Source organism: Notolepis coatsorum (genome assembly GCF_963971535.1).
Source record: "Notolepis coatsorum genome assembly, chromosome: 6".
In the NCBI taxonomy this organism is placed as follows: domain Eukaryota; kingdom Metazoa; phylum Chordata; class Actinopteri; order Aulopiformes; family Paralepididae; genus Notolepis; species Notolepis coatsorum.
The window spans coordinates 139,453,025-139,478,233 of NC_140170.1; the positions used below are offsets into that span (position 1 = coordinate 139,453,025).

Below are 25,209 nucleotides of genomic sequence, written 5' to 3' on the forward strand. Positions count from 1 at the left end.
TACGTGTCCGTAACAGTAGTGTAGTTCTAACTTCACTCGGGAGACAAAAGCCAAACATCAATTTGATGCAACAAGCTGGCTCGCGATGCACATGGCTATTGTTTACATTTTCTATGGGATTGATGCAAGCAGCTCGACTCGGACTCGTCACATGGAGAAGCTGCACTATTCAACGAAAGATGAGATTGATTGATTGATTGATTGAAAGATCGATCGAGATACCGTCTTTATGGGTAAGTGTCTTGGCTTTGTCAGTTTGTGTAACGTTACTGTAACACTCCTCCTCTCTCCTCTCCTCTCCTCTCATCTCCCTCTCCTTAATCAGAGTTTCCAACGCTATAGGTCTATATGACAGGCGTTGTACTCTTAAACAGTAATGTATATTTGTAGATCTGGTATGTCATAAATGTCTGGATGTAGCAGTACTGTCTATATCTCTGTATGTCATATATAGATGTAGCAGTACTGTATCTGTATGTCATGTTATGATGAATTGAAAATGGGGGACCCTGATGTAAACAAGACGAAAGTCTTTCTCTGGTCTGCATCCCCTTAACAATTGTGTGTATTGAGCCGTACTGTATTGTACCCATTCTGCAATCTGTTAAATAAAGTTTTCATTCATCCATTCATTCATTCATTCATTCATTCATTCATTCATTCATTCATTCATTCATTCATTCATTCATTCATTCATTCATTCATTCATTCATTCATTCATTCATTGTCCTTGTGTTACATAAAACCCATCTGTGGCCTCGTGCAGAGGAAGGTGGTAGATATTCCAATGTACAGTTTTGCATACTCAGAATGGTCTGTTTTATTGAAATCGTCACAGCAGTATAGTTTGTTTATACTTCAGAAGTATGATATTTAAACATGGTCCCCAAAATGAATGGAAGCGAATGAGGAGCCTGACACCTGGGAGGAATGCAGGTGTTGCAGCGTTGGGGATGTTTAAAAAATATAATTTAATATATAATATAATAATTTGTGCTTCACCAAAAAATTTGGTCAGCAGCCTCCACTGCTGCTCCTGTGAAGCTCTCCGTATTTCCCCGTGAGTCAGTTTATGTATTGTTTGCCACGGTCAGTAAAAGGCTTGTTACTTTCATCCTCGACTCGTGCCTCGTCTATCTCACTCTCCACTACCTCTCCTCGTGTTTAAGTCTGCATTCTGGGTTCTACTTACCTCTACCACTGTCATGCCACCTAAACGTTCCGGCAATCGTAACACTCACATCAAACCGGAAGTGGCGATCGGTGCATCTAGGAAATCCCTCCGGCAGTCATATCTTGTTACGTGGGTCCAGACAAACACTTGAGTGCATTTGGATCGCTTTCTAAACGCAATAATCGATATGATTTCGGCGTTTATTGCGCCATACAAACCGGAAATGGATATAGGAGATCGACGTCAAATAATTGGGATCTTTTTCCTCCAGTCTCATCGGCGAACGGTAAGAGGACACTAACGTTATTTTCAGCCTGATTGTCCATTTCCTTGTTTGCAATCAGTCTGATCAATATATCAACCCATACTAAATAAAGCCGTTACTGACGATCAAGGAATTATAAACGACCCCCCCCCCCCTTTCCTTCACGCATGATGAAGCATAATGTATACCGATCCTATACATTTAAATTTTTTAATATAGCGTGTATAGGAAAGAAACGCCAATCGATAATCTATCATTATGTGTCAGGGCCTATAACTAGCGTTTTTGGAATTACAGCCGGGCACAATGCCCGGCGCCCAATGTGTTTTTTTTTTACATAATATGAAACTACAGGTTCATACCTTCAAAATAAGCCATCAATTGTAAAATTTTAGCCGATAGTTTTTAATCAATGTCCTATGAAACATTTTGGTACAATCCTTACCAAGTCGCAGCAGGAGGCAGCAGAAAGAATTCAGTGAATTCAGAAAAATTATGAGAGAACTACACTCCTTCCCAGAATGCAATGTGATGTCAATGTCAATGTCACTAGACCAATTCACACCTGAAACAAAGGCCCTTTGTTCCTTTGTTATTCCAATGACCAGGCCCAGGCAGGCCTACATTGACACACACTTTGATTTGATGCCATGTACACACACTAGATAGATAGAGGTTTACCTGAATACATTTATAATAGTATAGTAATATAATATATAATATAATAGATAGAGAGAGAGAGAGAGAGAGAGAGAGAGAGAGAGAGAGAGAGAGAGAGAGAGAGAGAGAGAGAGAGTGAGAGAGAGAGAGAGAGAGAGAGAGAGAGAGAGAGAGAGAGAGAGAGAGAGAGAGAGAGAGAGAGAGAGAGAGAGAGAGAGAGAGAGGATGAAAGAGATACAGAGAGAGTGAGATCAACCCTGTATTGTACAATTGCAGCAATTCTCAGACCGGTCATTGTGCATTAATTTTGTATACATGGCCAAGACTTCCGAATACAAGTAGGCCTACACTGTAAAAATAAATGTTTTTTCACAGGAAATTCACTGTATTATTTTACAGATTACCTTTGTTTTTCTACTTTAAGTGTAAATACCATAAACATACAGTAAATTACCTTTTATCAAAATATTAACCATTAAATAAAGGTTGTAATCTGTAAATGTATTTGATTTTACTGTAATTTGACCGTAAGTATTTGGAAACCATTGATGCCAGACATTTACCGTTTTCTTGCAGCTTTTATTTCTTACAGTGTACACTATATCTACACTTATACCCAAGGTCGGCCATCACACTGAGCAGTGGTTGGTATTTGATATACTTGTCCACACACACACACACACACGCACGCACGCACGCACGCACGCACACACACACACACACACACACACACACACACACACACACACACACACACACACACACACACACACACACACACACACACACACACACACACACACACTGAAGTATTCCATATTGGTATTCCAATATTGGTATTCAATTGGTATCCAATTGGTATTCCATATTGTACTATATTTATTGTAAGCCAAAAATAACAGAGACTGAAGCGACTTACAAGGGGGGAGGGGAAAGTTTGCAACCTCGAAAAATATGAGGTTCTCCTTCGATTTGATCTGACATTAAAATGACCACAAGCCTAATATGTTTTGCCCTTATTCCTTTGTTTCCTTTTGTCTCTAATGGGTGTTAAGTACTCAAAATAAATAAAATTACCACCCAGACTAACAATCATTTATGATTATAGGTCTGGACCAGGGGTCTCAAACTCTATATATCTATATAACAAAATTTACGTGGGGGCCGCTGGAGGTAGAGTCTGGGTGAGGCTGGGCCGCATCAAATATTCCACAAAAAAAGGGTTTCAAGTATTCCAAAAAAAGGACAACTGATCCAATCTTCTCAATCTTTAGCAATACCATTTCAGAACATGAACAGTTCTTCAGAACATGAATGGTTCTTCAGAACATAGGCTTCTCAGTGGTGTCAGTGGACTCATCCACAGCTATGGAAATGCACTGTGCATTTTTTTTTTTTTTTATTATATCACAAAGCTGTTTAATCAAATCACCAGCCAGTATTTCAGTTATTCTGGTTGCTGTGCTATCTGAGGGGGATTTGCTTTTGTTTGCCTTCAAACATGGTCTCCATCACTTCAGTCATACATTATTTTATTATGTATGCATCAGAGAATGGCTTCTTGTGTTTAGCCAAAACCCATGCCACTGAGTGAGGACTTGGTTGCTTTTTCTCGTTGTGACATAGATTTAACAATAATTCTGCTTGCAGCTAGATATTATGATTGCATTCCATTTTTTTTGTGGTTCTTAGCACTGAATTTTGAGGAAAGGTTGCATATAAAATAACTAGGGATGTCCCGATCTGATCACGTGATCGGGATCGGGGGCCGATCACAGGATTTTCAGAAGATCGGGATAAAAAAATTAAATAAAAAATCTGGGTTATTTTTATTTTATTATTATTTATTTTTTTATTCAACAAACATGACGTTCACGTCTTAAACTCATACTGAGGCCTTAGTTTTGGTTTTAAATTGCATATCATCATTCATTTATCTATTGTCACAAAGAGCAGAAGAATTTGGCCAAAACAAACGCATTTCCTTTGATTTAATTATACATCAAATGATTTATGTCAAGGATGAGGGACACCCACTAGTTGCAGAACTTGCAGTCACCTGATTTTTACAGACGATGGCGCCATTGCTCTCATGAAGCAGCAGGTTGGAGGCAGAGTTTTTAGATTACTCCGGTTGCAATGCCTCGCTTGAATGAAGTTAACTTTTCACCTGGATAACGTCAACATTCAGGGTGAATGTAATGGGAGAAATTGGGATGGGAGATTTTTTTTTTTTTTTTATAAATATATATATTTTTTTTTATCGGATCGGGAAAGATCGGTATCGGTAGATACTCAAAATCACATGATTTGGATAGGATCGAGAGCAAAAAAATTTGATCGGGACATCCCTAAAAATAACTGTGTTTTGTTTTGTAGTGGCATTTCAAATTGCCACTCACAAGAGCTACAGTTTCTTGGCATATTAGGCACATTGGTTTGGTGCTGGGAGGATGAACGCATATTTTTCAGTCAATTCACCTTTGAATTGCAGCGATTGCATCTTTTGTATTGTTATTCGTTTTCAATCTAATAAAAGGGTTTCAAGTATTCAAAAAAAAGTACAACTGATCAATGTTCCCCCTAAGGTGCGCCCGTGCGCGCGCGCACATGGCAAAACGCTCCCGCGCACATCTGAAATCTGTCGCGCACAGAAACGTTTGTGTAAAATATGCATGTAGTTAAATTGACTGGCGCGTTGCACCGAATACTACGGTAACCTGTTGCGTGTGACGTTACCAAGAGAAGCCTCGCTTTCAGTGCCGTGTGGGTGGCGCTACTGCGCGCTCACACAGACACACACAACAGAGCAGGAAGCGGACAGATCCGACCAGCATCGCTGGCTCCTCACAATGCCAACGCGAAAATGTACATTACAGATTAACTGCAGAGAAAATTCCCAATTTATTGTCCCGGTCGAGACTAATTGGAAGCGGAGTGCAACGCGTGCAAAGCTTGACCACATGTTTCTGTGTCTAATAAAAGTGGTGGCGATCTCAAAGCTCACATGGACACAGAAAAACATTACAAACAAAGCAGTGCGAGGCGAGAGTTTGATGGCACAGTTGACCGAATTGATTGAAGTATGCAGCTATACAGAGAGAGAAAGAAAATAATTGAAAACTATTTTGATGCCTCAAAATGATGTTTTGGTTTGATAAGATGCTTGTTATGATACAATCATTCTAAGGATTATGTGTGTAATAAATTAGTTTAGTACACTAATTGCAACAAATCTGAAACTGCATAGTGCACTTTTAAATTAGTATCTTTGTGAGGTTACTGTTTTATTTACATTACATTGAAAAGATAAAGATATATTTTTTAAGCTGGATTTTCTAATACAGAAGAGGTATTATTTAGAACATTACTTCATATTTTTCTTGTTATTTATTTTGTCCAGTAAGACTTGAAAATATATATTATTTTGTCATAGGTTGATTTAGTTATGTTCTTGAGATTTGTCAGATAGATTACTTTAGGCATAATACAGCATGTTGAGTAACACCATCATCAAATTTGCTGATGACACAGTAGTGGTGGGCCTGATCTCTGCCAACGACGAAAGGGCCTACCTGGAAGAGGTAGAGAACCTGTCACAGTGGTGTCAGGAGAACTGCCTCTCCCTGAACGTCAGCAAAACAAAAGAGATGATTGTGGACTTCAGGAGGTCGGGGGTCAAGGACTACAGCCCCCTCAGCATCGACGGGGCACCGGTTGAGAGAGTGAACAGTTTCAAGTACCTCGGAGCCCACATATCCGAGGACTTGACATGGACCACACACATTGACAGTGTTGTGAAGAAGGCACGACAACGCCTCTACTTCCTCAGGCGCCTAAGGAAGTTCCAAGTCAGTCAGAAGATCCTTAGGAACTTCTACTCATGTACAATAGAGAGCATCCTGACCGGCAACATCACCTCCTGGTTTGGGAATAGCACTGCACAAGACCGTAGCAGACTACAAAGAGTGACACGTTCAGCCGAACGCACAATTGGAGGGGGGCTTCCCACCCTCCAGAACATTTACAACAAGCGGTGCAAGGGGAAGGCTAAGAGAATTATTAAGGACTCGAGCCACCCGAACAACTGCCTCTTTGAACTGCTGCGGTCAGGCAAGCGATACCGGAGTCTTAAGGCGAGCACAGAAAGACTCAGAAGAAGCTTCTATCCCCAGGCCATCAGGCTGCTAAACGAACAATAAACACTATGCAACAACCATCAAACGCACACAGCACACACACCCACACGCACACACTCACTCAAACAAACAACACACTGCAGCACCCACTCTCCACACTTTAGATCACACAAACACACTTTACACTTTATATTTATTGATAAAGGATTTGCACTACAACTCGTACACCTACTGTGAATTGTACCTAAATTGCACCTCGTCCCATTTCTGCCTTGCACTATATAGTATTGTATATTAGTACACTGCACAGTATTGTATATTGTATGGTAACTACGCCTATTCTGCATCGAACATTGTACATATGTCTAAACTGAACACTGTGACCTCTTTTTTTTACTTCTAATTTTACTATGTTATTTTATTTCATACTTATCTTGTCTTGCACAGTCTCTGGAGCGAAACAGTAAGAAGCATTTTGTATAAAAGTATTCTGTACTTCTGTATGACAAATATTAAAGAAACTTGAAACTTGAAACTTGAACTTTGGTTATAGAGAGATATTATTTTGTTATATAAAATAATATAAACAATAATTTTATATCCATACAGAGGAGGCATACCTTAAATATATTATAATGATAAGGCATCTTTGAGTAAACTTTGAGTATCATTAAGTATCTTGAGGCTGAAGGCAGTGTCCTCTTTAAAAAAAAATCACAATATGGTCACCCTTGAAGTCGCATTATAATTCACTTAATAAAATAATGACAAGTCAGCCTCCTAAAAAGACAAAAGTTAGTGACACGACTCACACTGCCGCCGCCAAAGTAAGGACTTTGCTCTGTATCGTCAATCAATGGTCAAATAAATATTTGATTAAGGAATATAATATGCCTTTATGTATTATTTCTCGGTGTATCAGCTAAATGTATATATTTTTATGTTAGACATTGAGGGAAATTAAGATTCTCAGATTTTTTACAAACCGCCGCTTATCAACTAACCGGTTAATCGGCAGGTGATGTATGTTGCTCAGTAGTTGCTGATGTCTGCTCAGGAGGTTTGAGTGTTTGCTCAGACCGAAAAAAAATTTGAGGGAACATTGCAACTGATCCAATCTTCTCAATCTTTAGCAATAACATTTCAGAACATGAACAATTCTTCAGAACATGAACGGTTCTTCAGAACATAGGCTTCTCAGTGGTGTCAGTGGACTCATCCACAGCTATGGAAATGCACTGTGCATTTTTTTTATTATATCACAAAGCTGTTTAATCAAATCACCATTTCAGTTATTCTGGTTGCTGTGCTATCTGAGGGGGATTTGCTTTTGTTTGCCTTCAAACATGGTCTCCATCACTTCAGTCATACATTATTTTATTATGTATGCATCAGAGAATGGCTTCTTGTGTTTAGCCAAAACCCATGCCACTGAGTGAGGACTTGGTTGCTTTTTCTCGTTGTGACATAGATTTAACAATAATTCTGCTTGCAGCTTGATATGATGATTGCATTCCATTTATTTTTGTGGTTCTTAGCACTGAATTTTGAGGAAAGGTTGCATCAAAATAACTGTTTTGTTTCGTAGTGCCGTTTCAAATTGCCACTCAAGAGCTACAGTTTCTTGGCATATTCGGCACATTGGTTTGGTGCTGGGAGGATGAACGCATATTTGTCAGTCCATTCACCTTTGAATTGCAGCGATTGCATCTTTTTTATTGTTATTCGTTTCTTAATCTAAACCGTTTGGGATTGTTTTCCCCTTTTCAAATGTGGACCAAGCGGTATTGTCTCCGCCAAGCAGCGGAGATTGTCATTTCGCCTGGGTTTGATGCATCTGAATCAATCACGTTGTCAGAAATCTGCACCAGTCAATGGGAGCTCGTTGTTTGTGGCAACCAAAGTGCGTAGGCTAAGCGGTGCGTAAAATTGGCTATAGCCATTCTACAACAATTGAATAGGCTGAATTGTTTTTTCAGGCTGTTATTTGTTTTAATAAGGGATATGTACATGTACATTTACATTTAGTCATTTAGCTGACGCTTTTATCCAAAGCGACTTACAAGTTCAGAAAGTTACTGAATTTGCTCATATGCTCCAGAATACACTTTTAATTCATAACGTTCAGTCGGGTCCCTGAGGAGCTGGAAACACGGCCAATGAAAAGTGTATTCTCGATAATGATAATGCAGGTTCTATTATCCTGACTAAACTTGGAATACCAGAAAATAGATATAGACGGTATATGATTTGTTGGAGAAATATGCAGCCCCACTTTCCGAGATATCCTCGCGAGTCGAGAGAGCTTTTCAGCTGAGAGCAGTGAGTTCAATGACAGACAATGTGAGAAACAAACAATCCCTCCCCCCTCTTGCTCTGAATGATATGCATATTGGTATCACTCAGTGATTTAACACCTATCAACCGCACACACCGCTGTTTGTGTGTGCGCACGTGCATGTACGTGACATGAATACGGGGATGATTCGAACTATACAATTTAGCAAGAATTAAACATATTTACAAGTCGTATTAAGTTTAGCAAGTAAGGAGACATATATATAACATCTCAAAGCACTTGAAAATGTCATTTTTCTATTTTACCGATTTCTGAAAAGAGGTACTTTTTGAGCATTTGGGAGACATTCTAAATCCCTTTGTCCCTTTGTAAAAGTCAGTCAAAGCTTACCAAAAGCTCGAGCAGTGAACTTCAAGCCCACGTGACTGAACTCAAACTGCAAAGAAACAGACTAAGAAATGACGTAAACTCCATGATCAAAACTACAAAAAATTATTTCATCAATGAAAAAACTGAGGAAAACTAAAATAAACCCTGTGAATTTTGGAAATGACTCAATAATCAACTAGTCTGCAGTAAAAAACTTAAAACCAGATTTTCAAATATAAACATAAAGACAGATAACACGCTCTTCACAGACAAGCTGGATGTGGCCAATTACTTAAACATTTTCTTCACAAACATAGCCACACCACTGGTAAATAAACTACCCTCCCACTCAGGGCATTTTGGGGTAGAACACATCCTAGCCTACTACAATAACCTAGGGGTCCGCAAAGACGATTTCAAACTAGAAATGGTAACAAAAACTGAGCGCCCTCCAACCAAACAAGGCCACTGGCCATGACAATATTCCCTCCAAATTCCTCAGAGACTCAGCAGCCGCCATCACACACATAATAAACCTCTCCATAAAACAGGGACACGTACCCAAAGACTTCAAAATGGCGAGAGTAACCCCCCTGCACAAAAAGGGCAGCAAATTGGACGCAGGCAACTACCGCCCTGTTTCTATTCTTACCTCCATCTCGAAAGTCATGGAAAAAATAGTATATGAACAGGTCGAAAAGTACCTCGCGGAAAAAGATCTAATCTACGAATTCCAATCTGGCTTCAGAACATCCCACTCCACTGACGCATGCCTTCTCTATTTGAACGACCACATCAAACAAGAGGTGGACGCGGGCAAATACTGCGGCATGGTCATGCTGGACCTACAAAAGGCCTTCGACACTGTCAATCACTCCATTCTGATTGACAAGCTAACAGTGGGTGACAATATTGTCACAAGGAAAGATGAAATTACATACCTCGGTTCCATCCTAGAGGCAAATCTTTCCTGTGACAAAATGGCATCCAATGTAATAAAAAAAGTCAACCAAAGAACTAGATTCTTGTACCAGATCTCCTCTCTGGTAAACAAGAATACCCTGAAGACTCTGGCAGGAGCACTCATTCAAGGGTACTACGACTATGCTTGCACCTCATGGTACCAAAGCACCTCAAAGGCGCTAAAAACAAAATTACAAACATCTCAAAACAAACTGGTCAGACTACTGCTTGACCTTACTCCAAGAACCCACCTCACCCCTGCCCACTTTGACAACCTAGGATGGCTTAGAGTAGACCACAGAATACAGAAACTTGCAATGGGCCTGGTCTACAAGATACACTACACCACTAAGGTACCCATGTACATGTCAAAATACTTCCCAAAGGTCAGTGAATACCACAACCACAACACCAGAGGGAGCTCCACAAATCATGTTAAACCCAGATTCTGCTCAAACAAGGGACTAAACACGTTTCGCAATTATGCCACATCTATGTGGAACGCCCTACCCACAGCTGTAAAGGAATGTGAATCACTACCCACCTTCAAACCACTCTCAAAAAGCACATACGGGAGACTGCAATTCAAAACTGGCCCCTGTAAATGTCCAAACCCAACCCCCTCCAATGTTTATTTTTAAATATAATATAGCCAAACTTATTTTTGTCGTACTGTACTTGTGCTGTATAATGACAATACATTTTAATCTAATGTAATATCATTTGTTGTCAGTTACTATTTTATTGCCAGGCATGTTGGTATTCTATAAGATATTTGGTCATTTATTTTATAGGAATTATAATGGACCTTGTCCTGCTGATTCTGATTGTTTGTGCCCTGTGGGCCTCAGTGCCTCACTTCACATGATCCAAACTCCATGATCAAAACTGCAAAAAAGAATTTCATCAATGACAAAACTGAGGAAAACAAAAACAAACCACGTGAACTTTGGAAATTACTCAATAATCAACTAGGATGCAGTAAAAAACTTAAAACCAGATTCTCAAACATAAACATAAAAACTGACAACACGCTCATCACAGACAAGCTGGATGTAGCCAATTACTTAAACATTTTCTTCACAAACATAGCCACAACACTGGTAAACAAACTACCCTCCCACTCAGGGCTTTATGGGGTAGAACACATAGTAGCTTTCTACAAAAACCTAGGGGTCCGCAAGGACGACTTCAAGCTGGAAACGGTAACAACAGATGAGGTACTCAATAAACTGAGCGCCCTCCAACCTAACAAGGCCACTGGCCATGACAACATCCCCTCCAAATTCCTCAGAGACTCAGCAGCCGCCATCACACCAATCATCACACACATAATAAACCTCTCCATAAAACAGGGACACGTCCCCAAGGACTTCAAAATTGCGAGGGTGACCCCTCTGCACAAAAAGGGCAGCAAATTAGACCCAGGCAACTACCGCCCTGTTTCTATTCTCACCTCCATCTCGAAAGTCATGGAAAAAATAGTCTACGAACAGGTCGAAAAGTACCTAGCGGAAAAAAATCTAATCTACGAATTCCAATCTGGCTTCAGAACATCCCACTCCACTGACACATGCCTTCTCTATTTGAATGACCACATCAAACAAGAGGTGGACGCAGGCAAATACTGCGGCATGGTCATGCTGGACCTACAAAAGGCCTTTGACACGGTCAATCACTCCATTCTGATTGACAAGCTAAAAGCAATTGGTTTTGATAGTCTATCAGTGAGCTGGATGCAATCCTACCTTGAGGGGAGGGAACAGATGGTGGAGGTAAACGGTACCCTATCCCCCCCCCTCACAGTGAGCTGTGGTGTTCCACAAGGAAGCATACTAGGACCGCTACTGTTCCTAATTTATGCAAATGACATGTCGTCAGCTTGTGACTGCAACTTGTTCCTGTTTGCGGACGACTCAGCCCTGCTGGTCTCTGACAAGAACAAGTTACAGGTTGAAAAAACCCTCAGCTTGGAACTAGGCAGAATCTGCATATGGCTCGCTGATAACAAACTATCATTACACATGGGCAAAACAGAGTCCATTCTCTTCGGTTCAAATAACAAACTCAGCAAGACCGACGGCTTCTCAGTTACAGTGGGTGACAATATTGTCACAAGGAAAGATGAAATTACCTACCTGGGGTCCATCCTAGAGGCTAATCTCTCCTGTGACAAAATGGCATCCAATGTAATAAAAAAAGTCAACCAACGAACTCGATTCTTGTACCGGATCTCCTCTCTGGTAAACAAGAACACCCTGAAGACTCTGGCAGGAGCACTCATTCAGGGGTACTACGACTATGCTTGCACCTCATGGTACCAAAGCACCTCAAAGGCGCTAAAAACAAAATTACAAACATCTCAAAACAAACTGGTCAGACTACTGCTTGACCTTACTCCTAGAACCCACCTCACCCCTGCCCACTTCGACAACCTAGGATGGCTTAGAGTAGACGACAGAGTACAACAACTTGCAATGGGCCTGGTCTACAAGATACACTACACGACCAAGGTACCCATGTACATGTCAAAATACTTCCCAAAGGTCAGTGAATACCACGATCACAACACCAGAGGGAGCTCCACAAATCATGTCAAACCCAGATTCGGCTCAAATAAGGGACTAAACACGTTTCGCAATTATGCCACATCAATGTGGAACGCCCTACCCAAAGCTGTAAAGGAATGTGGATCACTACCCACTTTCAAAACCTCTCTCAAGGGACACCTACGGGAGACTGCAATTCAACACTGGCCCCTGTAAATATCCTAACCCAATCATTCCAACCCCCTCCAATGTACAGTCATTTACCTAGTATGGTTTTGTCAATAGTTCAATGTACAATTGTGTTTGTTTGTACAGTGTCTCCTCCCCCCCCCCCTCAATGTACAGTGTTACTTGTTTATACAGTATGCCCCCCGCCCCCCCCCCCCCCCCAACCACCTCCAATGTAAATTACCCAGTATGGTTGTCAATATCCCAATGTACCCAACCCCCCCCACCCAACCTCCAATGTACAGTTTCTACGTCAAATGTATATACTCCCTTTTCTTGACTCCTTCTGTATCACAAACAGTACTGTATTTGCAAATCTGGTATGTCATAAATGTATAGATGTAGCAGTACTGACTATCTGTATGTCATGTATGTCATATATGTCTATATGAATTGAAAATGGGGGACCCTGATGGAAACAAGACAAACGTCTTTCTCAGGTCTGCATCCCCTTAACAATTGTATGTATTGAGCCGTACTGTATTGTACCCATTCTGCAATCTGTTAAATAAAGTTTTCATTCATTCATTCATTCACATTTCTCCTTTCAGCCCTTCTCACAGTTAGTTGTATTTGATGCTTTGCAATCCATTCATTCAAAGTTTTCTACAGGTGAGGATAATTTAGAGCCTTTTTTTTATTAAATTGGCCGCACCAGTTATCACTGAGCAGTTAACATATATATATATATATATATATATATATTAGAGGTGGGCATAGATAAAAAAAATTAAATTTAGATTAATCTATCTGCAATCCTGGATTTAATCTAGATTAATCTAGATTAAAATGGCTCAAGAAAAAGAAATCTGCCGAAGGCATTCAAAATATGTGTGTTCTACCCAAATAATGACCAGAAGTAAGTCCTTACTTTTTCTTTCCTCCGTTATGTTTCTCAGGCCAGGTGGCCCATTACACCATGAGCCCATCTCTCGTTTCCAAAATGCATTACAGACTGTTTGAAAAAGCTGTTTTGCTATGATAATTGGTAATGAAATATCAAAATAATGTTCAATAAGATGTACTTGTGTTTAATAAGTTGTTTTATTCAGAAGTTAACACAAATAAATAATATTACCAGTACAGTACAGTATCTAGCACACTCTCAGGAGCAAAACAGAAAGAAGCATTTCAAACTTGAACTATGTGACATGGCTTGACTCAATCAGTCCAATCTCTATTTCTCCTTCTTCCACCAGTCACTCAGGCAGACCAGCTTGTTTTATGTAGCGGTGTCTACTTATAGTGCCTATAATATTTTTCCCGTTGGGTGCCAGACAGGGCCAAACCCTGCCAATGCAAATCAACTGCTCCAGTGGAGTTGCTCAGTGGCCAATGGTGTCAACTGTGGTTGTACTGGGCAGCTCCCAGGTGTGAATGGAACTGTGTGAATGTGAAGCAGGGCGTTCCTGAAAAAGAGCATCTGTGCTCAGCGAACCTACCCTGGGTAAATAAAGGTAAAAAAAATATATATATATATAATCTCTCCATCTCTTCAGGTAGATTTCCTCTAGTTTGGAAATCTGCATGAGTGATTCCTTTGCATAAGGGAGGTGATAGGGATAATTTATATAATTATTGTCCTATCTCCAGGTCAGGTCAGGTCCAGGAAACCCTAGTGAATAATCAACTTAAGTTTTTCCTTTCAAACAACTCAGTACTTAGTTCTCATCATTCTGGTTTTAGAGCCAAACACAGCATCTTCAGTCATCACTCTGGTTACAAATGATATTATCTCAGCATAAGATAAGAAGAAACATTGGGTCTCATTCCCGAACGGATTTACGACAAAAATGTCCTCTTAGGCAGATTTCTGCCCATTTAAGACATATTAGGGCTGGTAGCGCGATTCCCCAAATGTTCCTGAGATCAGATTTGAGCGTGGCTGAGAGCAGATTTAAGAGTGCTGAGGAGCACACTTATGATTGATTGACTAATTGAACATTTGATTAACTTGACAGACTGTGCTCTCATAGTGATTCCTTCATGTCAACGCTACAGGCCTCCTTGGAATTAATTACTTAAAGGATAACTCCACTATTTTGGGAAATTAGCTTATTTAACATCTTCCCTGGAGTTAGACAAGAAGATGCATACCTTTTTTGTCTCTGTGCGTGCATTTTAGCTTTGGGAATAGATGCTCCGTTAGCATAGCTTAGCTTCATCACTGGAAGTGGGGGAGGACAGTAGCCTTACAGTGCCTTACAGTGTATTGCAAGGTCTGACATTGACCAAACTTGATATGCATGACCTTGGTGGGCTCTAGGTCAACTCCTGAAAAGGGGGTCAATGTCAGACCTTGCAATCAAAAGTTAGGGGCGCACTGAAATTATGGCAAGGGTTATTAGCCCCCTAACTTTTGATTGCAAAGTCTGACATTGACCCCCTTTTCAGGAGTTGACCTAGAGCCCATTAAGGTCATGCATATCAAGTTTGGTCAATGTCAGACCTTGCAATACACTGTAAGGCACTGTAAGGCTACTGTCCTCCCCCACTTCCAGTGATGAAGCTAAGCTATGCTAACGGAGCATCTATTCCCAAAGCTAAAATGCACGCACAGAGACAAAAAAGGTATGCATCTTCTTGTCTAACTCCAGGGAAGATGTTAAATAAGCTAATTTCCCAAAATAGTGGAGTTATCCTTTAATCATAATTAAAATAAATATGACAATATTTGTACGATACGCATTTGATGTCGGAAACATTTATAATATGGATTCATCTGATCACAGGGCAGCTGGATTAACCATATCTGAACCAGCTATTTTGGACAAATGTATAATTACTTTAATTACTCAGATATTCAAACACAATTATTGTGAAATGATTGAAAATAATAATTATTTAATGCCTTCTGTGGAATTTGTATTTCTTATTTGTTACACATCTGTTTTAATGATTAATTATATACATTTGAAAGAATGCTGGTCAACATGCAATGTATCCCATTGATTGGTATACAATGGGCCAGACCTTTGTTTGATTGATTGATTGATTGATTGAAAACTTTATTAACAGATTGCAGAATGGGTACAGTACAGCTCAATTACATTATTGTTAAGGGGATGCAGACCAGAGAAAGACTTTCGTCTTGTTTACATCAGGATCCCCCATTTTCAATTCATCATAACATATATGACACACACGACACAGATAGACAGTACTGCTACATCTATACATTTATGACATACCAGATTTGCAAATACAGTACTGTTTGTGATACAAAAAGAGTCCAGAAAAGAGAGTACATTTGAAGTAGAAACTGTTGGAGGAGGTTGGGTAGGAGGGGTGGGTGGGGGATAGACTTACACTGTACAAGCAAAACTGTACATTGGAATATTGACAAAACCATACTTGGTCATTTACTGTACATTGGAGGGGGTTGATATAGCTATAAACCTGCATTCCTTCAAATATATCATTAATCAATTAAACTTATATTGAAATACACTATATAGCCTATACACCAACACTGAAATGACAGTGGATAAATAAATAAGAACTAAAGCTAATCGGTGGAAATAGACTGCATTAATATTCCATAACAAGTCTTGTGTGCGCCTACGAATGAACAGTATAGGCTTAATTATGGAATAATAAGCCATACTGCGTTCATTCATTACGCCCGCCGTAGGCTATATATATTATATTTCATTCATTCATTCATATACAGTACTGCGGCAGGTGTACCACGAGCTGTATATGATGCCAATACATTAATCTAATCTAGTTTTGATGGCTCGCAAGACTCGCAAAGCACTTCCGCCATTCCATTTTCACACAGCTGTGTCACTAGTTGCCTTATAAGGAGCTCTGGAGGCGTTGTTTTGTATGCAAATTACCTGAACAGGAACGCGCGTTTCGAGTTTAAGACAGAATGCCATTCTCCAAGCAGATATCAGATCATATCATTTGTGCGACAGTTTCAGCCACTTAAGACATATTACCAGCACGTTCAGGACTCAGAGTGAACTTGTCATTGATTCTGTCTCAGTCGGTTCCAAGATAAGTCTACCAAATTTTGGGAATGAGACCCAATGCTGCCCTCTTTGTAGATTTATCAAAGGCCTTTGATATAGTTGATCACTACCTGCTTCTAAAAAAAACATAGGCTGTGTCTGATTTCAGGATTATCTATCTTCTAGGTGTCTGTGTGTATGAAGTGTATGAAGTTGGGTCAACCCCAAGCTGAATTTTTGTCCATAACTAAAGGTGTGCCGCAAGGTTCAGTTTTGGATCCTGTCCTTTTTACGATCTACATCAATGATATTGTTTCTTCTTTGTACGGATGTCATGCCCATGTGTATGCTGATGACACAATTGTGTACTGTATTGCTGATTCTGTACAGTTGGCCATTGAGAAATTGCAGCTTTCTTTTGATGCTTTTCACGATGCCCTTGTTAATCTTAAATTAGTTCTTAATGCTACAGTAAGACAAAATGTATGTTGTTTTCACGAGCCAGAAATATTAACTTTGATAATGTGCAGATATCTACTGTCAGTGGCACTTGTATAGAGAGAGAGAGTCACTGACTATAAATATCTTGGCCGTTGGCTTGACGAGACATTTACATTTAAATTCCATGTGGATAATCTTGCCTCTAAACTGCGACAGAAAATTGCTTTCAAATTGTCCTCTATTTAGTAGGAAAATAATTGTTGAATTAGTCTTCTTATCAGTTTTGAATTATGGTGATGTAATCTATAGGCATGCTGTGGCATCAACTCTTAAACATCTGGATTCTGCATATCACTCAGCTCTTAGGTTTATTAGCAACTGGTGACAGACTCACCATTGTGTCCTGTATGACAGGGTGGGTTGGCCTTCTCTTGCAGTAAGGCGCAACAAATACTGGTATTTATTTATTTATTTTTAAAGATCTTATTCATAAGCAACCTGTTTATATCTCTTGCTATCTCCTGCTAGATTGGAATATTGGAACCTATTCAACTCGATCAAATGACTGGATGGTTCTTAGGGCTCTCAAGTTTGTTCTGATCTAGGGAAGTCAGCTTTTTCCTTTGATGCCTCTAACTCTTGGAATGTCCTCCAACTCTCTGAAGTTGTAGGTTCTCCTTTCTCTTGGTAAATAATCCTTTAAATGTAGGATTTCAGACCATTGTGTAACTGGATTTCAGACCTTTTTAGGAACGGTTTTAAAATTTGTATTATTATTACTCTTTTGTGTTTAATTTTCTGTGAATATTGTTTTCTATTATGTACTATTTACATTTGTACAATCGTCGTTTCTGTAAATGAGGGAAACGCCAGAACCTTACGATTTAAAATAAAGGTTGAAATTAAATTAAATTAAATATATACAGTAGCATGTTGTAATACAGCACCACTGTGAACAATCATAAATTGCTGTCAAGATTGTGACTATTGTTTTTGGACGGCCATTTTTTACGAGTTTAACAAGTAAAATGTTTTTATTTATTTCCACCTCAAATGCTGCTTGGCTAATGGTGATACTCTTGTTCTCTTTAATTTACTCTCTCCCTCCTGCTATCTCTCTCTCTCTCTCTCTCTCTCTCCCTCTCCTTTCAGTTTGGTCGGACAGAAGTGATCGATAACACCCTGAACCCTGACTTTGTGCGGAAGTTTGTCCTGGATTTCTTCTTTGAGGAGAAGCAGAACCTTCGCTTTGATGTGTAAGTGGCAACATAATGGCCCTCCCCTGTGTTGCACCACAACACTGCCTCTAGAGACAGAGGGGAACCCAGGGCCCTCATTTATCAACAATGCGTAGAAAGTAGGGATGTCCGATATTATCGGCCTACCGATATTATCGGCCGATATCGGCATTAAAATGTGATATCGGAAAATATCGGTATCGGTTTGCAATTTTTTTTTTTTTTTTTTTACATTTTTATAGAAATTATGTCCGATATTATCGGCCTACCGATATTATCGGCCGATATCAGCATTAAAATGTGATATCGGTTGATATCGGTATCGGAAATTAAGAGTTGGACAATATCGGTATATCGGTATCGGTAAAAAAGCCAATATCGAGCATCCCTAGTAGAAAGTGTTCTATTTTCGCTCTTAAAACTTTCTGCGCCAATCACGTTGTACGACGTGTTTCAAGTTCATGCTAATTCTGCCAGATCACGGCGTACGGCGTACAGCGTTATTGTGATCATATTTCATATTTTCGCCATGGTATTCATATTTCACTCACGCCTTGTCTGATGCTGTGGGACTCAGCACAACTCTGCAACTCTTCAATACTGCCACCTGGTGGATGATCAACATGATTTGGGCGTGTATTAGTATTATACAAACCGGAAATGGATCGCCTCGATCCCCATCAAATAACTGGGATCTGTTTGCTCCAGTATCATCGCCCAACGGTAACAGGAGGCTGCCGTGACTTTCATCATTTTTGTTTATTATTATCGATGCAAACTGCTCTGATCTATATATCACCCATACTACATAAATCATTTAACGACGATCACGGAATTATAAACGACCACCCCCCCCCCCCCCCCCCCCCGTTCACCCGCGCATGATCAGTCATAACGTTTAGGACCATGTACAGTTGACATTTTTTATATAGCGTCGATCGGTATCAAACGGCATTTGATAATCTAATATATGCATTTATGCCTATATCTCACGTTCTAGGAATTACTGCAGAAAACAATAAAAACATATTTATACTCTAGACCAGGGGTTCCCAAACTTTTCAGGCCAGGGCCCAGAAAATAAGGCGTCAGAGAGCCGCGGCCCAATGCACATCGTCGGGCTTTTTTTTTTTTTTTTTTTTGCCAGGCGACCGATTTTTTAAGCCAAATATCACTTCAATCCTATTAAGTTAGTTCAAGTTAGTTATTCATTTATATGTGCTATTTATGAGAGGGCTAACTTGTTGCAAAATAATAATGATAATAATAATAGCCTCATTAAAATACTATTGTTGCTTCGGTTGTTTTCAGCGTTTTATGTGCATAATCTGTTATTTAGTTTGAAATGTTCGTTGAAATAAGTAGATTTTTCGTTTTTGTTTATTTATTAAGTTAATATAAAACCATATAGTCACATTTTAGAATACAATAGAATAGAATTTTAGAATACAACTAGAAACACTGTCCTGGCCTGCTTCTAAGTTCAGTGGCCTGACAAAAAGAAAAAATAATAATTATAAAAAAAAAAAAAATATAATTTTTTTTTAAATCATCTTGCGGCCCACCTTTGGGTCGCGACCCCGACTTTGGGAACCACTGCTCTAGACGGTATTTTCGTATGAATGTGTGAATGAAAAAGTTAAACGTTCCTACATCCTGAATGATAGATAATCGATGTTGAATGGGCCATAGTAATGTCAATTTAGCAATACAATTTAAAAAGTTATAGCCCTGCAAAGAAGGTAAACATCTCCATAGACTTAGACTGGTGGCAGTGATCAAACATTGATGGATATAAGCGTGGCAGTTAATGTGTTAAGCACAGAATTTATAATGTGTGTACGCACAGAAAAATCGGGATTTATCAAACGTGCGTACACAGGTTCTACGCACACTCCGTGTTGATAAATACCATTTGTTCTACGGTCTGCGCTCGTGCACGATTTTAAGTATTTGCATATAGAACCGCCCGTAATTAACCATATACGGTAATGGAACACCCCCATGAAATGTGGAAAAGTGGACTAAGCCGAGCGAAGCGTGTTATGGGAGAAATACGCGACAGGCTGACAGAGACGTGTACACGTACGGTGATGTCGGATATGATATCTATTAACCATTGCTGCCTGGGCAGCGCAAACACTAATAAAGACTGTGCGCGTTTCGTTCGATTAATACCCAGGGATTAAGTTCTCCTTAGGGATGTCCGATATTATCGGCCTACCGATATTATCGGCCGATATCGGCATTAAAATGTGATATTGGAAAATATCGGTATCGGTTTAAAAAAAAATATATATATATATATATATATTTTTTTTTAACATTTTTACAACCTTTATTTACCCAGGCAAGCAAGTAAGAACAACTGATTTTATTTATTGTCAAAAATCGGTATCGGAAATTAAGAGTTGGACAATATCGGTATATCGGTATCGGTAAAAAAGCCAATATCGAGCATCCCTAGTTCTCCTCAATTTTATTCCAAATCGCGATGGATTTTCCGTAAATGTTCTACCTGCATATGATTTGTAGAGGCATACAATCTATTTTGATGTCGGTATTAGGTAGCCTATATAAACAATAATACGAGAGCATATACAAGAACAATGAATCTCACTGCCATGTATGATGTAGCCTACGCCATGTGTAGCCTGCCTATATGTGATCAATACAAACTTGAACTTGAATTCCATCATCATATTTATATGTTGTGTCTGTCCACTATGTTTGTTACTTTGTTATTCCCCCCCCCCCTATCTATGTAAAGCGACCTTGGGTCTCTTGAAAGGCGCTATATAAAATGAAGCTATTATTATTATTATTATTATTATTATTATTATTATTATTATTATTATTATTATTATTATTATTATTATTATTATTATTATTATTATTATTATTATTATTATTATTATTATTATTATTATTATTATCATCACATCAGTGCGGGAGCTCACAAATAGACTGTTAGTCTCCGTGAAGTTTCAACGGAGGTCATCTATTCTAACCAACAAATTGAAGTAGAAAGCATTTCGTTGTGACCAATCTTATTTGGAAACATGACACACAAAATAATAGTATTTAGCTTTTTATTTGATACAATATTTAATCACGTCTGGAGGTGGGTGTTCTGCGTCTGCCCCCCCCCATGCCAAACAAGCAGGCCAACCTCTTGTTCACACGTGAGCACGTTATAATTACACTACTGTCGCTATTTTACAATGAACTATAATGAATTAAGGTTCATACAGAACGCGCCAGTGTTGGAAGTAATGCACGGAAGCTTATTTCCGCATTGCAATAATAATATTCTACCACCGGGCGCCAGGTACGCACGGTCGGAGCTGTGCGTAAATATACCCACAAAGTCAAGCACACGTTCAAATTGATAAGTCACACACTTTGCTTAGAAATTATCGTACGCACGGGTTACGCACATATCTGTGCGTACGCACTATTGATAAATGAGGGCCCAGGTGTCACTCTTGCTGCCTTCATCCATCACCAGCTCAGACCTGGGACTATATGAAATGAATGGAGTGAGATATGAAATTGCATATACCTGTAAAAGTAGAAGGCTTATTTGATTGAGCAACTGATTTACCATGTTTAGGGTCTTAGAAACATACTGACATTTTAAACTCAGAATGTCACTCAGTGGATCTTTGGGGATTTTGGTAACACTTTAGAACAGTGGTTCTCAACTGGTCTAGCCTCGGGACCCAACATTTTCCTTAGTCATTAAGTTGCGACCCAAACATTTTAACCACTATGATTTATGTAAAAAAAAGAAATTGCAGTAATACGCAATCTTTCAAAACATGAAATAAACACAAAAAAGTGCAACAAAAGTGCAACTATTGTTAACACTTTAAGTGCCGAAAACGTGTTGGCGTCTTTCCTAGCCATGCTAAAGTTGCCGAGGACGCCCTAACTCGTCTTTAATATCAATATTTCAAAGATCTGTGATCGGAATCATATTTCCCCTCTGCAGCCTTCACACACAGTTCTGATCTCCTCTCAATCCTCTAGCGGTTCAAGAGCGCCATCTGGTGGCCGATCGGCAGAAGCGCCAAACAGGAAGTCATGTGGATGAAGTGGTGATCACCCATATTACTTCCGGGCACTCGTTATAGGTCCCGGGACTCGAGCTCAACACAATACATAGCGATCCGTTGCCAATAACTCGATAAACAACATGATTTGGACGTATATACTATTATACAACCTGGAAATGGACCGGGTATTTCGACATCCCATAATGGAAAACTGTCTACCCCACGCTGATCGCCCAACGGCCCGCGGAGACTGGGGTGAGTTTTAGCGTGTAGTATTACCGTGTTCGACACTGACTGCTATGATGAACATTTGACCCACATTAGATGAATGGTATAACGTTGCCCACGGAATTATAAACGATCCCCCGCCCATCCGGTCATCATCAGATGATACGTAGAAACTTCTAGAAGCACGTCCATTTGAAATTTTTCATCTGGCACCGATCGCTACCAAACTGTATTTGATCATCAATATAATGCATTTGGGGCTATAAATCACGTTCTGGAGAAAGCTGCAGAAAGAGATGAAAACATACTTATACTTTAGATCATATTTTAGTATGAATATGTGAATGAAAAAGTTTAACGTTCATACACCCTGAACAATACATATAGGACATTGAATGGGCCCTAATAATGGCAATCTAGCAATAGAATTAAAAAAGTTATAGCCCTGCAAAGAAGGGGAACTTCTCCATAGACAAATAGAGCTGGCAACGGATGGTATATCATGAAGTCGGCCCATGTCACCCCACTTCTTAGGGACCTGCACTGGCTCCCCATTGCTGCACGAATCCGCTTCAAGGCCCTCGACCTAGCATACCGTGCGGCAAAGGGAACCGCTCCCGCCTACCTCCGGTCAATGGTCTCTAACTACACACCCTCAAGACCCCTACGCTCTGCATCTTCTGGCCGCCTCAGACCTACTCCTATCCAAGCTCCGGGAGGGTCATCAAAGAGAAGTCGCCTATTCTCAGTCCTTGCCCCACAATGGTGGAATGAACTACCCACCCCAGTTAGGACAGCCGAATCACGTCCAATCTTTCGCCGTCGACTAAAGACGCACTTCTTCAACCATTATCTGAATAAAAAAAAAAAAAAAAAAAAAAAAAACAATAAAAAAATCTAACCCTAACTAACCGTACTGTCATGCACTTGTCCTAATAAACTAACCTACACTGTAGCACTCAACACTTTGATGAACATTGTTGCTCAGCTGATAGAGTTGTGCCCTTCCTGATGGCTTGTCGTACAGAACTTGTAAGTCGCTTTGGATAGAAGCGTCAGCTAAATGACTAAATGTAAATGTAAATGTAAATTTAACCTTAGGCAATCAAAGTGTTAAAAACCCAATGAAATAAAATAATAATAAATAATATATGCTTCTTAGCAGATTTCTTAGCTTAACATAACAGACCAAAATTTGGGGGAACTAATGGGATAACTGGGGTTGCAACAAAAGTGCAACTAGGGCTAAAAACCCAATGAAATAAAATAAGTAAGGGATAATGTATAGCTACGAGGTCATTGTCGCAAAATAATTGACCGACACAGAGTTTAGAATACCGAGGCGCCTCGCCGAGGTGTTCTAAACGTAGTGAATGACCGAGTATAGGCTATACATTATCCCGCTTATTACATGGCTTACTTACTAACAATATACCTAATTCATTTTACACCATCGACAAGACGAGATCAAATGCAGACGCAGTTGTTCTGTGGCTCCGCTGTCAGCCCAAATAAAGTTATTATTATTATCGCCGGCAGCCGGCAGGTGTGTCTGATTGCACTGATGCAGTGTGTGTCAGTGGGCTTGATTGCTCCAGCTGCGAACAGCGGTCATTATTGCTCGGTTGCCCCTGGCAGCGGTCCGTTATCGAGTAATAACGGACCGCTGCTATGGGCAACCGAGCGCTATTGACCAATCACAATCAAGCATTTCGGTGAATGTTAAAACGCCATGTAATAATAATATGCTTCTTAGCAGATTTCTTAGCTTAACATAACAGACCTAAGGGGGAACTAATGGGATAACTGGGGTTGCAACAAAAGTGCAACTAGGGCTAAAAACCCAATGATATTAAATAATAATAATAATAATAATAATAATAATAATAATAATAATAATAATAATAATAATAATAATAATAATAATAATAATAATAATAATAACAATAATAATAATAATAATAAATAATTATGCTTCTTAGCAGACTTCTTAGCTTAACATAACAGACCTACAGTACATTTGGGGGAACTAATGGGATAACTGGGGTTGCAACAAAAGTGCAACTAAGGGCTAAAAACACAATGAAATTAAATAATAATAATAATAAATAATATATCCTTCTTAGCAGACTTCTTAGCTTAACATGCAGGGAACTAATGGGATAACTGGGGATGTTGTTTGCTCCTGACAAGAGTCTCAAAGTCTGGGGTGATGGTAGACAAAGCAACTCTGAGGTCATGCTCAATGTCCAATCTGTTCCTCTGCTTTGTCTTCAGCTAGACCAGAGCTGAGAAGCCACTTTCACAAAAATAGGTAGTGAAAAAAAAAATGTTAAAAAAAAGAAAAAATTACTTTTAACTTTTTTTTTTTTTTGCTTTTTTTTTAACACACATCCGCGACTCACTCAAAATTGCTCCGCGACCAACTTTTGGGTCGCGACCCACCAGTTGAGAAACACTGCAGTTTAGAATAACTATCCCTTATAAATAATTAATAGATCATTCACAAACTGTTAGTTAACAAATTATTAATGACTTGTTAAATGTTTGTTAATAGTTGATTAAATATATGCCTCATAAATAGTTAATAGATCATGAACAAGCTATTAGTAAATTACTTACTAATTAAGTATTTG

The 25,209-nt window shown here is 39.3% G+C and overlaps 1 protein-coding gene across 1 annotated transcript in view; it reads left to right on the forward strand.

Annotated features, from left to right (window-relative positions):
* Positions 1–25,209, forward strand: part of LOC311229678 (copine-9-like) — a gene marked incomplete at both ends in the record, with an annotated part of 679,647 nt that overhangs the window by 235,111 nt on the left and 419,327 nt on the right. Inside the window, one exon of the mRNA XM_084315753.1 lies at positions 18,199–18,302. Coding sequence (XP_084171879.1) covers positions 18,199–18,302 — 104 coding nt within the window. The remainder of the gene's footprint in view (positions 1–18,198; positions 18,303–25,209) is intronic.